Source organism: Echeneis naucrates, chromosome 21 (assembly GCF_900963305.1).
Source record: "Echeneis naucrates chromosome 21, fEcheNa1.1, whole genome shotgun sequence".
Taxonomy (NCBI): Eukaryota; Metazoa; Chordata; class Actinopteri; order Carangiformes; family Echeneidae; genus Echeneis; species Echeneis naucrates.
Window position 1 is genome coordinate 4428538 of NC_042531.1, and position 17634 is coordinate 4446171.

The window sequence follows — 17634 nt, forward strand, 5'->3', positions numbered from 1 at the left end:
CTTTTTAAAAACTAAAACTAAAACTAACTACCAAAATATTAGATACTGTATGAATGGGTTGATAATCATACCATCAACATCCATAGTAGTCGTGATAATCTGGGAAACCATAATTATTTTTTCAATAATATAATTGTACCATCAAAAACCATAATCATCCCGTGCCTACATGCAACCCAATTACAATCACTAGGAACACCCACGCTAATCACCTTCGCCCAATGAGGTTACTCGCTGATTTAAATCAGTGCCACCTCCTCCGCCCTAACAATGTGATTAGAATCACTGGGCATCTGACAAATGAAGCAGAGCTGGCAAAGTAGGCAACAGATTCACAGATAGTTTTGTTTTCGTGCTTTCCTCTTTTTGTTTATGGACACTGTTTAGCATTTATCCTCCACCTGCTTGGTTCATTATAATGCAGGAAGCATCCTGAGCAGTATCATACGGGGACATCTGGAGAACACTTTTGGCCTCCCACATCCCTTCTATGGCATCAAACGCTCCAACACACAAAGTTCACAAACACACACTCTCACATCAAGGCAGTCTTTGAGTTGCAAACTATGAGGGGAACTCGTCCCAAGATACATGAGCTGTACAGCAAATGCATTGATGCTGTAAACATATGCACACCCTTCCCCTTTCCTGACACTGGTGTACTTCAGACAATGAATCACTTCTATTTGCAGAATGCTCTAACTCCACAGAAAAACAAACACACCCTGTCTCTCTACTGAAGGTCTACCTTTCCTTAAGTAGTATGAAGCTACATGGCCTTGCAGAGAGAATGGAGGGATAGTCATAAAAGCCCCATGATGGAGCACCCTCTCTGCTTTTCTCGCGGCACCCCTTTCATTAACCTTGCCACAACTGCAGGAAATCAATATCATGTACCTTTTTCTCTGTCTGAGAGCTTATTTAGATAACCAAATGTAAGCAGACGCTAGCTGCTGGATAGGAGAGGGGACATTTTTCCCCTTCCCTTCCCGCTGGTGATGAAATACTTCCGAGGAAGTCTCAAAGCTGGCGGCATCATCAGCTAAGTGCCATTTGTCCTTGGCAGACCCAGGTGGAGATCAATGCATCAAGATGACAACTTTCAAAGCTAGAATGACTGTGAGCAGGGAGGGACGGCTCATCAATACTCAGGCTTTAGTCTGTGATCAGAATACAACAATAACTTTACAACTTGTGTAAGGCCCTTCTAATTAGACTGCTGCTGTGGACGCAGATGTGAACAGCTGGGGGCTCTCATCAAGCCGACGATCATTAACCAGTGCTCATATCCTGACAGGCTAAATGAATGATCGCCGACATTGGTGGGTAGGTATCAGCCAGACTAACTGGTTAGATGGTTGGCACCTGCTTTCACAGGTGATGGCGCAAAATGTGAAAATTTTCAGCTTAAGGAAAAAAAAAAAAAAGAAAAAAAAGAAAAAAAAATCACACTTCTACTTCTGAAAATGCACTAATCAGCAATGATATTGATCTTAAAGCGCAGATAAGGTATCATTAAGATGCAACTAATTTACCTTAAATAACAGTTTCCTTTTCATTATAAAAACATTAATTAGGGCACGACCAACTTAATTATGAGTTCCACTGCAATCCCACTATTTCAAGGGTGCACATGCATCAGTTGTTAGGAAGTTTTTGCTGAGAAGCGAAACTAGTTACAAGCTCAGATGTTCTCACATACGATAATTTAGGAATGAACTGGTTTTGCAGAACACAAAAAATGACAGCTGCAATAAATCCTTCTGGAGACTGGATGAACTTAGGTGCACTTGTGGGCAGCCCTACACATTTAACCATGAACATTCTGTGCATGCTCAAAACTGAGAAATTATTCCATGCTATTAGGGAAAAGAATGCATATGCAAAACCCTCAAGACCCAAGATTCTCTCTCTTGGGACTGGCAATGCAAGGAACAGAAGGAAGGGCTCAAAAGTAATTATTCCAAATTCTGTTTACAGTGGTGATGAAACGTATTAAAGCCCCCCTTCAATTTATAGACACAAAAATTGTGTGACATTTATAAAATTTAACAAATTGCACATCACAAAGGCTCCGAAATGTATTACGGAATGGAGTGTCACCATGACATTACTGATGCAATACAAATAAGCATTCATATTTATCACTTCACGTTCTTCACCAGCGAGTCAGCTACTCTGGTAGACATACAGCTGATGAAGGCACTGATGATTAAACAAAGCATTAATTTGCAGCAGAACCAAATCAGTGTGATAATCAAGCTTGAAAAGCTGCAACCCTCCAAACCAAAGTATTTTAGGGTTGGCGTTTTTAATATAAAATATTAACTAGTGGATCTTATTTTGTTACTTTTTCATGATGAGTGCACATGGACACAAAGACTTGGAAGTAATTTTTCCTACTGTCCAGTCCCTGCAGAAGAATTTTAAGGCTTGACACTGCTGGACCAGGATACAACAAGCTGCCAAAACAGGTCGCTGGAAGGCTGCCTATCAGAAGTGGAACAGAAACCCTCTTAGCTGAATGGCCTAGTTAAGTTGGCCCAGCTGTGTGTGAATGTGCAAGTGTGTGTGTGCTTGTGTGCACCGGTCCAAAATTGTGCATTAGGTTGATATCTGCTTGGCCTCTGCCATCTATCTGAGCAGGCTCTTTCATTGAGGTAAGCCCGTCTATCCTGGTCTGAGGGCTATGAAATCCTTCTGCAGAAGTGAAGCTGTTTCTTACAACAGGGGACCAACTGTAGCCAGTGAAGCCAGGCCATCTCCCTAGCTGCTATCACCCAGCCTCCCTCTCCCTTTTCCAGCCCTTTAATTCCAGGCCACTGCCATGGGCCTCATTCCTCCACAAGCCAGGCAAAAGCCAAGACCCTTGCTCCTTTGGCAATGCTGTTGCCTCGTGACCCAGGGGATAAATATTTCCTCAGTATAAAGTGTGAGAAGGGGCCAGGTGCTGCACAGTAGTAGTGAAGGGTGATTCAATCATTGTCTCATGAGTTTCTCTTGGCCCACCCCTGCTGCTTTTCCGAAAGAGGAGAAAAGACAAAGGTGATGAAAAAAATCAATAAATCCTACCAACTAATGTTGAAATTAAAGACCTTGTCAAAACAGATCATCTCACTATTTCTGTTACCATTAGTGGTCTTCTCAGAATGTATTGATAACTAAACCAATTGGTATAGATGCAGCAACCAATAAATTAGCTTAGTAATTAATCTAGAGGGAAAGCCAGGGTTTCTTTGATAACAACTCCAGCAGATGGTGAGTGGCAGACCCCTTCATTAAGATTCCATATCCTTCTGCAGCACAAGATTCTGTCACTTTAACTTTCTAAGACAAGGTGCGTGCATTGCATCAGCAAATAAGAAATCAAACTACACCTAATGGATGTAGATGCAATACTTAAAGACCACTGAAGCTGCTACAGAATCTGCTCCTGACTGCACTCTTACAGTCTGATGTCGTAAAAGATGACAGAGACTGAAGCTAATTTAAATATAGCACTGGAGTTGCACTTGTTTTGCATGTGTCTCCTTAAATTAAATCAAGGACTAATCATTTCAGGCAGAATAATGTACTGATGGAGTGGTCTAAACAAAACATATCTGACGGTCTTTCCGTCTTTCAAATTATTTTGTGTGCATCTGTGTCAGTGTTTGTTTTTACCTAAGGAGTCGGCAGATGCTATTCCTGTAACTGAGTCTCTGGCTTGCAGCGGCCACACTGGGAGGCATCGGTGGGCGTGATGGGAAATAGAGCAGGACCGCCGCAAAAAGCACAGAAATTGCAGTCAACTCTGCCGGAGCACACAGACAGATAAAACAGACACAAGTGTTATCTCTATTGATAAGACAGTCAGAGGAATTTGACATTTTCACAAAAAAAAAAAAAAAAAAAAAAAAGAAGGTCACTGTGACATCAAAAGTCCTCTAAAATTCATCCATGGAGTGAACACAATGGGCAGCTAGACATGACTGCAGACTAAATGCACATCATTGTAACACATCTTGCATTCTAGTATAGCACTGGTTCATATCGCAGTCTATTTCTCTTCATGAACCAACATATTTTACAGCTTTATATCAAACATATATTGATCACGCAGCAGCTGTCTGTTACTCACTGATAGAGATGGACTCCCACCCACAACGATCTGTCATATGGCGGGGTAATGGGTTTATGCTGTGCAAATGTTAATGTGAATCTCTTAATGTGGGGATATGCGCTAATGTGTATGTCTGTCCCTTCTGTCTTTTCATAACCTCCAAAACTTTTGGTTCACAAAAGGTGCCTGCTTTGTCCTTTAAAAAATAAACAATGCTACTTCAGATTAAACAAAAGCTGCAGCCTCCATCTATTACAGCATGGCTTTTTCTCTTTTCAGCGTGGTTTTAATTTTCTGAATCAGTTAAGCATAACAGTCCCAGCAATCAATTTTTCGGCAGGGGCGGTTATGAAGATTATAATTGGAGTTTTTTTGGTGTTCCTGCAAATATCTTGAATCCCCTCGCCTGATTGTATTTGTGTCCCATGACGGGGCCGACATGATGTCAAAATGATGCGTTATCGATCCTTGGTGCCCTCAGAGGTTTTCCTGTGCTGTTCCTACCTGCATACATAACTAGCTGGATCCTGTTTCGGATGAAGCTGTCGGAAGCTTTTGCTGCCACCAAGGTGGTTCCAGCCTCTGTGTCATTGGGAGCTGGCACTACAAGAGGTCCTAATAGAAACGAAGCTGCGCCTCCCAAGTAGGAGAAGAGCGAGGCCACAGCTGTCGCAGTGGCTCTCTGGTCAGGAGCGAACCATGTCGTGGAGAGGTAGGGGCCAGCACTCATTATGGTTGGACCAGCTAAACCATTCAGAAACTGACCTCCATGTATCAACCTGCAAGAGAGAGAGAGAGCCGATGGTCTTCGCTATAACCACACATCAATAAACACAAAAGAAAGAACTGAAAATTAGGCTAGTAGCAAACACACTTCTCTCAGCTCAGCTGCTTTCAGTTGCTCTGAAAGGTTGAGGCTGCAGTGTATGGGTCTATAACAGCTTTGAAAAGCTATCATCAGGTAATTCATGACTATGTGATATTCAGCTTTAAAAAAAAATATATTTTAGTTACAATCAGACTGGCAGAAAACAGAACCAGAACCAGGGATGCTGCCATTACAACACTCTGAAGCACCTGACCACAAGCATGCCGTGATATTTACAATCAACAACAAGATAACAAAAAACAAATAGAAAACAATTTTGTTTACAATAGTCATCTAATACATCTAATTATATTTTAAAATCTCCAGTGGAAATGTGCGGAGTCAGTGGAATCCTTAATTCTATGAAGAGCACGTTTTGATTTTTAAAAATCAGGTGATGAATATGAGTCTTGAAAGATTATGCACTGACAAGTCAAATTTCTGAGGTATTTGTATGAGCCAATGGTTGTTGTGGGGACATTGCACAAAATCAAGTTTGGACTTGAAAACAATCTAATCCCCAAATTTTAGGTTTTTCAGAATTTGTGGTAGCCCTGTAACTCCTCTTTAGTGTGCCGTCTATTCATCTCATCAGTGTCTTTATTAAGTTAAATATAAAGACATCACACAATTAAGCATTTGTTTCGCTTGTGCTTTTATTTATTTTTTTTGGCTAAAAATCCAGTGGAACACTGACAGGAGAAGGAAATGGAGGGTGGGGGTGAAATATTCCCAGGGGAGTGAGTAACAACCTGCCCCTGTGAGAGACCAAGTTATACTCTCACTTTCAGACTGAACTGTGCAAGACAGATGCACTCTGAGATGTCCCCCGATGGCACCAGACCCCTCATCACCACCACCTAGCCCCCTCCTGCACTGTCTAACTGAGACAGCCAGCCGCCAGAGACAGGGCATGGCTGATTGATTGTCTGTGAGCTCAGTAAAGACACCTTTCATTCGAAGCAGTTTGAGAGGGCTCAGCGGGGAGAGAAGAAGAAAATGGAGGAAAGGATGGAAAAAGGAGGCAGAGAGGGAAAATGGCGAGAAAGAGGGCTGGGGAGGCAATGATGGATCCTGCGCTAATTCTGAGTTGCTGAAAATAATCAGTATATTTCTGCTCAACTTGTAAGTTTGACAGTTGGGAGTCCCAGCTGATTGCTTCTCAACACCAGCACATGAAGGCTGGTTGGTGAAAACTAGATGTTCACCAACTGCAATAGCATGTGGCCTCTATTGTTCTAATCCTGTAAGTCTGTGTGTGAAGTCACTGCAATGTGGTCTGGGAGACATTTTAAAGTCCCTGTTCGTACCATTTAGGTGTCAGATGGAACAAATTTGAAAATAATAACTTAGGATGTCAGGCTTTATGACAATGGTGTATTACAGTCACTCCACATTTTAAATATGACCTTGGTTTAAATAAGGTGATTGATAAGACTGCTGTGGGGTTTGTTCAGACCCGGAGAGAAAAATAGCTGCCATGCTTTCGGCATCCATCATTGTCAGTATGAAACCATCAATGGGATCATTTTAAAAATTCATCTGAGTGTGGATGACAGCTACATTGGAACAGAACAGTGCTGTAGCTTCTTATGCCAAACTACAAAACTCTAATGTTACCCTCCCGGAGCCAGACATGGATTTAATAAATCACAATTCAATCAGGAATGATCATGACCAAAGATAAACACATATATATGATTAAACCGTGTTCTTTGTTGATCTCATTGCAACATATTTCATTTGGGCACCTAAAAAGGACTGAAGTCCAACCCCCAAGCCTACATTTTAAAAAAGCAATATCTTCAGACATGGAGCAGGAATTTACCAGTTTATTCACTCCTCAGTATGCTGGCACTTCTCTGCCCTCTAACTGTTTCCAATGTTGCTGTCCACTGCCTCCCGGGTTGACAGATAAATGTGTCATGGGAGAATACAAAGCACTGTGGTCGCTGACTGATTGCAGAGGAACTTATTCACCCTATAGTTCCTACCAACTTCTCAGACTTGCAAACATCCCAGCCTACACACCAGCACCATCCTAAAATATTCTGAAACACTTACTTTTTATTCATCCCACTCCTCTTTTTTTTGCTCCAGTCTTTCTCAAAATTATAGGCCACAGCCATGATGGCATCTAAGATGACATTTACAATGTTTATTACTATCCCGCTTTAATAACGTTTTTCAAATATGATATATATGCACAATAGAATAAGCTGGTCATCAATTTCCCTTTTACATGATTCCACCATCAGACAGTTGTCAGAGATGTCTTTCACTCAGCATCCAGCATCACTGTCTATTTTCTACCGAGTTCTCTCAGCAGTTGAGAGTTGAACCAAGTGTCAGGACAACTGCTGCTTTCATTACTATGCTATTTTCTTCTCCATCTGTGATGCAAGACAACTGTGGAAAGCATGAAGATTTATCCACCATATTATCATTGCCACAGTCATTTTAATTTCAGTGTTATCATCATTACATTATTGGCTCATATATATGTGTGTGTACACACAAAATAGAAAATCACAATGCGATTTACATCAAAGATGCATCTGCGCACCCTGATCTGAGTAACCAAGTTAGCATATTCATGTTTCTCAAAAGGTGTTTGAACCTAGAACAAGGTATTTGTATCTTTGCATGCGAGTAGAGTTTCTAGGTCAACTTTAAGGCTGTTTAGTGTTCGGGCTGAATGTTGGCAAAATATTGCTATTAAATTGGTCAATCCTGAGTTACAAGTTACATTTTCAGTTGGAGTGGTCATTGTTACTTTAATTTTAAATGGAAAATATACATAAAAATGCTTATGATTCAGTCTACCAAATGAGGATGAATTATTGCACTCTGAAATGTGACTTGTGGGCAGAAGAGTCTCTGTACCACCACAACGCTTCATTAATGGTGCGATGTGGCACAGTTTACCCTTATTGAAAAACCCCTTGTGACTGGAATATTCCCCTTGAACATATTGTGATTTGAATGACATTTCAATCTTTCCTAATTAATGCGCGTAGAATGTGGTCCATATAGAGCTGTGGTATTTTTGCTGCACTCTTAATGGCTACAGTTATCAGTGGATAAAACCTACGTACAGAATAGCTTACTGTTTCTCACATCAGCCTCAAAAGCACCTTCCAAAATCTGACTTAGGTTGCGTGCTTCTCCCTTGGATCGAGCGGTGCTTTATACCATTGGTACCTTGTTTGCATCAAAATCAATAACTCTTGATTGGTCAGAGGTATCTGGTGGGGCTACTCAGGTGGAGAAAGGAAATACAGAGAATAAGCAGTGCTGGGCTATGTGGTGGAAAGTGTAAACAACACTGCTCTCACTGCTTGGCATCTCTCCACGATTAATACGTTTTTTGTGGTCTGTCCCTCTTTGTTAACTCCAACACTACGTATATCATTGTGGCTGCGCTCCATTTGGCTGGGTCGGCATCCCACTTGTTTTGTAATGGCAATAGTTGGTGGCACCATGAGGCAGCAGGTAGGACGCTGAATCTCTATCGGCTGATAATCCGATGGCAGCAGCAGGTGATAGAGATGCTGCAGTAGAGAAATTTAATCTTTTCACAGACTCTGAAAGTTGGAAAAGACGGTAGACCACCTTTTCCGTCTGGATACAGTCACACATCTGAAATATGACGATTTTTTCCTCTGTATATGGTATATCTGGTATATCGTTTACCTGCAGCACAGAGCTGTTGATTAAAGTCTACATAGGCATCATCGCCGCTGTGTCTGACTGCATTGATGTTAACACACAGTCCCAACTAGCCAAAACCAGCACCAGCATAGTGCAACCTGATGTTATGGTCTAATTTAGGAACTGGGAAGGGTCCAGTTCTTAGACTGTTCTACCTGCTGTACTGTATCATATCATTAAACACGTGGATAATAACAAGCCCATCTCAACAAATCCAGTTCATCCAAACACTGATAAATCAAAGCAACACGAGCCAAAATAGAATATAACTGAATAAACAAATATACCAGTAATCTCACCAATTTAACAATAGCTTTCAGTGTTACAGCTTCTGAAACTTTCTGTTAAAAAGTTTGCCAGTACTTTCAAAGTGCTGAAGTTCATTACCCTGTCTCACCATCTACGTGATCTCAAGATGGATGTGAGAAAGAAGAAAATTGCCTTAAATGTGACAGGATATGAGGACAGATGGTGACTAACATGGGAATGAGTGGTCACACGAGGCAGCCACATGGTGGCAAGAAAAGAGAGAGAGGGAAGGGTGATGCTTCTTTTCCCCCCAACAAGAGATGATTAAGTTAATCAGTATTGATGAAACCTGTCAGAAAAAATCTGATCTTGATTGAAACAAAGAAGCCACAGTGATGAACTCATCTGACTGCTTCTGTCCGCCAGGACTGACAGACCTAATAGTGCCATCGCAGAGGCCAGGCCAATTCTGTCTTGGAAATGGCACCACAGCAATTGTCACAGTAATATGACAGCCTGCTCTGGCAGCCACAGCATGTTCTGATGGCCAATCAGACACTATGATTAAGTCTGAGATCTGGCTGATAGACACTTACTAATCACACAGTTAGTCTTTATTTAAATATGTGAGAGAGAAGAGAGTCTCGGCGGGAGAGATGAAAAAGTAAAAAACTAAAGGGTGGCTGCTGGAATGAAAAAAGTTAAAAAGTCTGATTTGAGAGCTGACTTCATCACAGTGACACACATTCAACTCAACAGGTCTTTATCAAACACAACCATAGCTGCTACACAGAAAATCCTGGCTTTAAAGGAGAGGAAGTTTCTCTGCTCACACATCCACAACTGCCTTTGATTTCTTAAAAACAGAGGCAGTTTACTACCTTGGGAGGACAGCATAAAAACCAAAAGAAAAAAGATTGTATTTCAAACATGAAAAGGCATGTGGAACAAACAGATCTACAGGGGGGCTGTCAGGGGAACTTCGCTGTTTCTAAACCTGGATAACTGTCGCCACTTGTCTCCTGATCAGGGGAGCAGGAAACTCAATCGCTGTGTTTGATCACTATTACAATGTCCTTGAACTCCATCCATTCAAAGTTCTGGTTTCTTTTTCTCTCAGGTCATTTCCTCAATTCTCACCTGAGCCCACTCTGACATGAAAAAAATACATCTTGACTGCCGGCACACACACAGTTAGCACCACAGGTCACTAAACAAAGCCCTCAGTCAGATAGGTTTTAAACGACGCTACTGCAAAGCGAAGAGTGACATCTACTGGTGATCCCTGGAGCTACATAATCCCATGCTTTCCTGTGATAAGCCATTAAAACACAGCTTCAAGAGCTGTGACCTGTTACATTTAATATGCAAATCAAGCTGAACTGTGTCAGAACTAACATTTGCTGAGTGATTCATGTTATCTTGGCTTTCACTGCGCTAGCTTGTTTTCCACTTTAAATAGCGAATCTAAAGAGCTGAAGGTCATGGCTGTGCAGGATTGCTCCCATCATCCACTGGGAAAACAGCAGGCAGCTCTGACCCCAGCAACACGCTTTTGAACTTTATACACATTTTGTCTTCAGCTCTGCAGACACCAAGGTGTGATATATTCTGCCGAATGATTACAATCAGGAGGCTGAGACATCAACTTTCAGTTTAAAGCACAAGGAGTCCTGACCTTTCAAGGTCCCTTCAAGAGGAGGAAGAGGACAAGGTTTCAATTTATAAACCTACTACCCCTTTCCAGTTAAAGCCTCTGTAATAGTTATGTCATGGATACAAGCATCCAACACACAGTGTGTGGAGATGCATTAGCCTTGACTGGAAATTATTGAATGAGAGTTAAGAGAAAGGATGAGCCTAAAGTTACATTCTAAGTTCACGTACAGGTGATGTTTTTTCAACATGAAGTTAATCAGGCCAGGCAATAGCTGGTGCACTCCCAGAAGTGGTCTATCATTACAGGGGAAACTCAGTTTTGCTCATCAAGTTGAGTTAACGGAGTAAACTCTCCTCTACTTCTACAGACAGGAATGGGCTATAAGGCTTTGTGTGGCTCAGGTCCATCCACGTCTATGAGATTACTGGAAAATGTTAACACAATAAAATAATTTGTCTACTGTGGCATTATTATGGTTTTAATTTACAGATGAAAAATCTAAACTTAAGCTAGATCCTTGTAACATTTCTGAAGAACCACAAATTATAAATATCATTTATTCCAAACCTTGAGACTGCTCAAAGCTCAAACTCCATCATTAGAGAAGTCTCTGTGATGAAATTAGGCTTTTATTGCTCAGTTATTTGTTATTCACATTTGTGGCTTGTGTAAATTGCCAGTGGAGGATACAAGGATGTCAGTCAGTGCTGTAAGAGTTGTGAGGAAAATGTGATGCTACGACCCTATGCAGAAGTAACAAAGCCAGGAAGCAAAACTTGACATTTCACTGTAAATTGTAAACACTCTTTTTTCCCTCCAACACCAGGGTATTGTGAGTCTTCCACTGAATATGCCTTAACAGAATCCTATTATTCTCCCTACATTTCAACCATATCACTAAACCATAAGCTTTTCAGTCATTGATGTCTTTCTTATTGCAGCCTCGTGAGATGGAGAGAAAGAGACTGAGAAACCAAATTGATTTATGTGCTCTCTGGAAGCCAAAATTATTTTAAAAATCCTCAGTCTGTGGAGTGAAAGCGATGTGCAACTCTGGGGGATTCTGTGGAAAAACAATTTCCTCTATGTATTGATATTTTATGATGTACTGCCTCACAAACCAATAGGAATCATTAAACAGATTACTCAGAAATATTCAATGACATAAAATAAAAAAAAAAAGGCCCATTATACTTGAAATGATTGTCTTAGCGCTTGTACTACTAGAAGAGACTAGAAGAGTATTGCTAAGAATTAAACACTAAAAATAATGAGATTCTTCTTATATTGTCCAATGATGACCTTTCAAAGTGCTGTCTGATAAGGGAGGAAACTGGCAGCAGGTGCTGAAAAAAGCTGTTAAGGATGAACACAATATTGAACTGGTTTTCAGAATCCTGTTCTCTGGCCACCAAATGCTTTCTGATTGTGACTGTATCCAGTAACAGGTTGGTACTTTGAAGGAAAAGCAAACAGGACCTTGAGGCGAATCAATGCAGCTGAATAGAGCAAAGCATTGTTTGAGCTGGCGTCCATTTTGCTGCTTATACAATTTATCTCACACAGTTGGCAACGCCGTTCTGACGCTGCCACTCAAAGAAATTTTAATTGAACTGCAACAGCGAATACAAGTGGCTTTGGAGCAAAACTAATTACTGACTGCATTATATTCAGAGGTAGAGTGAGCTCAATACATTCATAGCAGTAAAGTTTTCATCTTTCCGAAGTAATCCATACTTTAATCTGACCAAAAGATTAAACATAACCATAAACTAGCATTACCACTAAGGGTGTGCCAAAAAACCGATTCATATAAGAATCGCAATTCTCATTTACTACGATTCAGAATCTATTTAAAATGTCCCAAAATCGATTTAAAAAAATAAATAAATAAAACAAATCCGCAGGCTGTCTGCCTCCATTTTGTATGCCGGACATCCTGACGTCACCACAGAGCCGGTTCTGGAATATACGCATGCACGGTAAGCACCAAAACCCGGAAGAAACAATAACCTCAGGAGAGGGGGTCGAGCGTCTCGTCTGAGCTGCTCTGGTCCGGTATAGTTGCTTGCTGTAGCCCAGTCCATTACTCGTCACCAATTAACCAATTAACTTAGACATGTTCAGGTGCCCCTAGTGGGAATCAAACTCCGCCCTTCTGACTGTGGCGTGACAGCGTTAACCACTGTGCCATAGTGCTGCTCAGGTCACGTTCATTCAGTAATGGGTAGGGGGTCGTGCATTATTAGTGACCGCCCCCTCGGAGCATTTTCCTGACAGGCTTTCCTGAGATCAAAAAAAAAAAAAAAAAAGGAAGAATATAAAATAATTGTCTGTGAACATCCTACTGACACGTTTGGTGCTACCTTTGACTTCTGTGTGACCTTTATCCCAGTTATGTGCCTATAAAACACATTTGCTGTTGCAATGTAGTTATATAGAAATAAAATTTTTAACAGACAGGGTTTGTTAAGCCGCCGCTCCACCACTTTGGTCAAGAACAAATGGCTCATCAATTATTGTATAAATTATCATGATATTCTGATCTCATCTCCCTTGGCTTCTCTTTAAGTGCCATAATGAGGTTTTCATTTTCAATTTGTGAGTGTCATGCCTCAACTGCTACCTGGATAGATTGACATTTTTGTTCCTCTCAGAATAAATTAACATCACTAATGATCTCTTAATTTGTCCAGTTCTATGGTGTATAACCAAAACTGCAACACTAATGACATTGCCATCAGCCTCCTGGTGAACATGGCCATCATCATTCTGTGCCTGAATTACTACTACTATTATTGAACTACTTTCAATGCAGCATTTAAGAAACTGAAAATAGTAAAATAGTTTTGCTGTAACACTGGTTCATATGAGATGTTTTTCCAGTTTTTAGTCCAAATCTAAAAGATATTCAGATATATGATGAAGAAAAGCCCACTGGCACTTCCATTCCTTACAGAGACTGAAACCAGCAAAGGTCTAACAATTTTACTGGAGAACTTAGTGGAACTACCAATCAAAACAGTTGCTGATTAATTTTTTGTGAGTTGACTAATCCATTAAATTCTTACTAATGTCACCTCTGTTACAAATCACTGTGAACTCATTAGACAAGGACAGATCCCGACTGGGGCAAGCGGCGTGGTGCATGGTAACAAGGTGTGGCAGTAAAAAGTTTGCCTTATAAATGAAATTACACTCGTTATGGAAGGCTCATGACTGCAATGAAGCTGATGAGTCGCTCCTTTGTCTCTTTTCCAAAACCTTTCAAGGATAATCATCCTTGCCTCTTTTGAACCCTCTGCTTGTGCGTTTGCATAGGTCTTACCACCGTCTCAATGGCTGCTCTGCCAATGGTATGCTTCGTATAGCCGCTCCCAGCAGCATAAGGAAGGCGGAGAGGAGCAGGGAGGCCCGCAAACCTGGAACACATAAAATATGGTGATGAAAGTAGAGAGTAAAAGAAATTCTTTCATTACGTTCAAAACTCTGTTGGTCAAAAATGATTATTTGTTATTTTCAATTTTAATTTTCTTTGTTCTCTTCCAGAAAATAAATCTGACCAGCAGTTCAAAAAACACAGAAAAGGAGAAAAACATCCCATTTCAGAGGCTGGATCCAGTAAACAATTGTTTTCTATTTTAAAATCACTTCAGCACTCTTTTTGACCTTCATGAAGGCTGCAATGTTCCATTTTTATGGGAGCCATTTTGAACAGGTATTAATTCAACTTCATGTTCATTTTAGAGGACGGAATTTGCAGGAACTGTGTTGCGTTCCAGAGGTTTACTTCTCTCATTTAGAAGAAACAGATCTACAGCACCACAACCTCCAAAATACATACATGTACATATAGGCATGTAGCAGTACTGCTCTACAGTAGCTTTAAGTATCACATATCATTAAGAATATTATTAATAGTCTTGGCGTAATGCACCTAAAAAACTAGCAACTGAGTGTATATGGCCTATAATAACACTATAATCACTAAACGGACAAAGGGAATCCCAAGGTTTCCTGTTTTTTCGTATTACACATTACAGTGACAGTGCCAACAGACCTTTGTCCGTCAACTAGGAACTGTCTAGTCTCAGTTTTACTCACATGACACCAATTTAAGGAAACTCTCCCAACTTCCTGTTCATCTCCTTTAAAAGTGAGGTGACATTTGCTGAAGTCTAGGTTACCACATTAGAACTGTCTAAAAAGGTTAAGGAGGCATTATAGTTAAAATACTACAAAACGGGTTACGTGTCATATGATCAATTTGAATTTTAATGGCTTGTACTACTTGTTGAATACAAAGAGCCAACTGAATACAGCAACTTTGATTCTATGAATGGCTTATATCACAAACAAAACAATCAAATAATAAATCAATAATCTGTAGATTAAAGCTGCAATTCTAAAAGAGGTTTTGATAGATGTGTGAAATAGCTTTCAAAATACCTTTTGCAGCAAATAGTAAAGTAAACTCCCAGTGTTTTTACCTGTGTTTAAGGGTACTGGATAGATCCCATAATGAATCATAATTTATGAATCTTTGAATAATGAAGTTATAAGTCAATGTTTGCAGCTTTTATTTGTGATTCTTAGCAAACAAAATGATTAAAGGGAAAATAGATAATGGAAATACTCTAATGATAAAGCGTAACCCTAAACATATGATGAATACACAAATGTAATTATTTTGATTATTCAGGCTATTCAATGCTTCTAAATGACAAGAAACCATAATCGGTTCATCAAACTGCATTTTGCAGCAACCTCTGTTAACAATGCTGCACAGATGACTGTACCTTCTTTCATAGCAATGCATTTGTATTTACAAAACACACACAGACACACACAGCACTGCATTTGTATTCCCCAAAAAATAATTCACATGCAAAAACTGTCACACACCTAGAGCTGCCCTGGAGGTCAGCTGCTGCAAGAAAGATTTACAAGCGTTACAACACAATTGAATGAGAGAATCTACTTTGCCTGACACATTCTGCAGTATTAGCTTATATGTCTGTCATACCCTGAGTATTCTGAGGCCGCATCACGTATGACTTTATCTTACGGCTCTGGCCTCTCTTGGATGGCCACTACCTTCTTTTTGGTGATGCACCGTTTCTGCCCTCAGGTAGCAGGAACTCTCAGAAGAAGCCTGGATGTCCCCCACTGGCAAGTTTGAGCAGAACCAGTGTGTGTGGGGAAGAAACTATTCCCCAAACTATTTCAGCCTGCTGCAGCCCCTGGATGTTACATAGTTGTTTTTTTTTAAACAAGGTCACACCACGGCTTAACACAATTTGTGAGAGCTGAATGAGCCGATGTAATTCAATATATGACAGACAGACATAGTTGCAAGCTGGGTGTGAAGCTAGGTAATAACTTTGCAGGACTGTTGTGGAATCTACAAATGGACTATTTAACTTATTACACTCACTCGGCAATTATAATGTGGCAGCAAATCACCCATTACCTATACTCGGTGATGAATCATAATCACAAGATGAGTTATGTAACTTCTGGGCAAGCGTTTACTTGTGGTTGTTGATTCAGTGTGGTTTTTGGGATGTTGTTACTGTTTCTGTCACCTGATAGTTCTGTCCTGCTCACAGCTACAACAGTCAGGTGATGTGGAACAACTGGTTTGGTAAAAGCCATCTGAGTGAGTAGCTGAAGTCAAGAGGACTCCTTTAGGTTTCCTTGTTATCACTTATTGGAAACTCACAAAATATTCAGCTGTCTTGAGAATTTGAACCCTCTTGAAAGACAGGCTTTTTAAAAGTGCTTCAGGAGTTGCTCATGCACAAGTTTAGCTCCTAGAATGGATCCAACTGCATGGGACACTGAACGCAAGAAAAGCCTTTTGCACACACCAAAGAAGATGACAAAGGCGCCATTTAATTCAAATGTCAACCTCCCATTAACATGCATGAATGTGTGTTAACTGACAGCACATTCAACAGCAATTATCCTTGTGATTTATTAATCATATAAGTTATCAAGCAAAAATATTACACTTTTGCTATTCCCAGCACCAACGCATAAATTATTGAGCGCATGTCTGAACAGTTTGTTGGACAGGACAAGTCATTTTCAAGACTTAACCTATTACAAAATTCAGTAAGAGGAAAATAACGCTTTGTCATTTAAAACATAAAACAGAAACAATGACTTATCAGAATACCATTAAAAAAAGAGTGTCAGTCAATTTATTTGAGGAAATATCTATCAATGGTATCAGCAGATTGTGGCTCACCTGAAACTTCAGGTTCCTTATAAAAGAGTTGATTGTTTTATCAAAAACAGGCAAACACAACACAGAGCAGCAATCAATTTATGATTTCAGAGGTCCCATTTTAACGCAATCGAGTCCACATTTTTGTCGGATGATGTGACTATGATGGATGTCCTGATCAGAAATACCTTATATTTAGTAAAATGTTGAATGTTTTATCATCACTTGTAGCTGGACCAGACTCCTACATGTGGTGTGTTGTTTAGGACTGCAGACAGAAGGCTCAGGACGGGACACAGTGTACCAGGCTGGAGCAGCTCACCTTTTTTATCCATTAACCACATGAACAGCAGCCAGGGGACGAAGCCCACCGGGCCCCACAGCACCAGGACGGCGATGTCGGACTTGGTGAAGCCGTAAGCGTGGCCGGCCGAGTTCTGGATGGGACCCCAGAAGTTCCACACCATGCCCTGCATTAAGGCCAGCAGGGAGAAGAGGCTGAGGACCAGCCATCTTCTCCCGTACACCCTGCCGTTCACCGGCGGGCTGTTTACGTCCGTGTGAGACGGGCCGAGGAGAGGCTCCCTCTCGGCCTCGGCGCTCGAACCGGCACCCATAGTCGCTTCTCTTCTTCTGTGAGTTTGGTTTAAAATTATTTAAAAAAAAAATATATATATATATACATGAATAAAAAAACGAAAGAGGACGAACCGTCCGGCTCCCTGTCGACCACACAAAACAAAAACAGCCGTTAGCCTCCGGTCCTGATTCTTTAACTTTACTGCGCATGCCCAAACGGAAACGGA

At 40.7% G+C, this 17634-nt stretch overlaps 1 protein-coding gene across 1 annotated transcript in view; it reads right to left on the reverse strand.

The window, feature by feature from the left end:
* The window catches only part of slc49a4 (solute carrier family 49 member 4), a 41238-nt gene extending 23654 nt beyond the window's left edge, over positions 1-17584 (reverse strand). Inside the window, exons 1-4 of the mRNA XM_029493010.1 lie at positions 17151-17584; positions 13922-14015; positions 4607-4881; positions 3664-3793 (exon numbers count right to left, since the gene is read on the reverse strand). Coding sequence (XP_029348870.1) covers positions 3664-3793; positions 4607-4881; positions 13922-14015; positions 17151-17445 — 794 coding nt within the window. The 5' untranslated portion in view covers positions 17446-17584. The remainder of the gene's footprint in view (positions 1-3663; positions 3794-4606; positions 4882-13921; positions 14016-17150) is intronic.
* Positions 17585-17634: the final 50 nt, after the last annotated feature.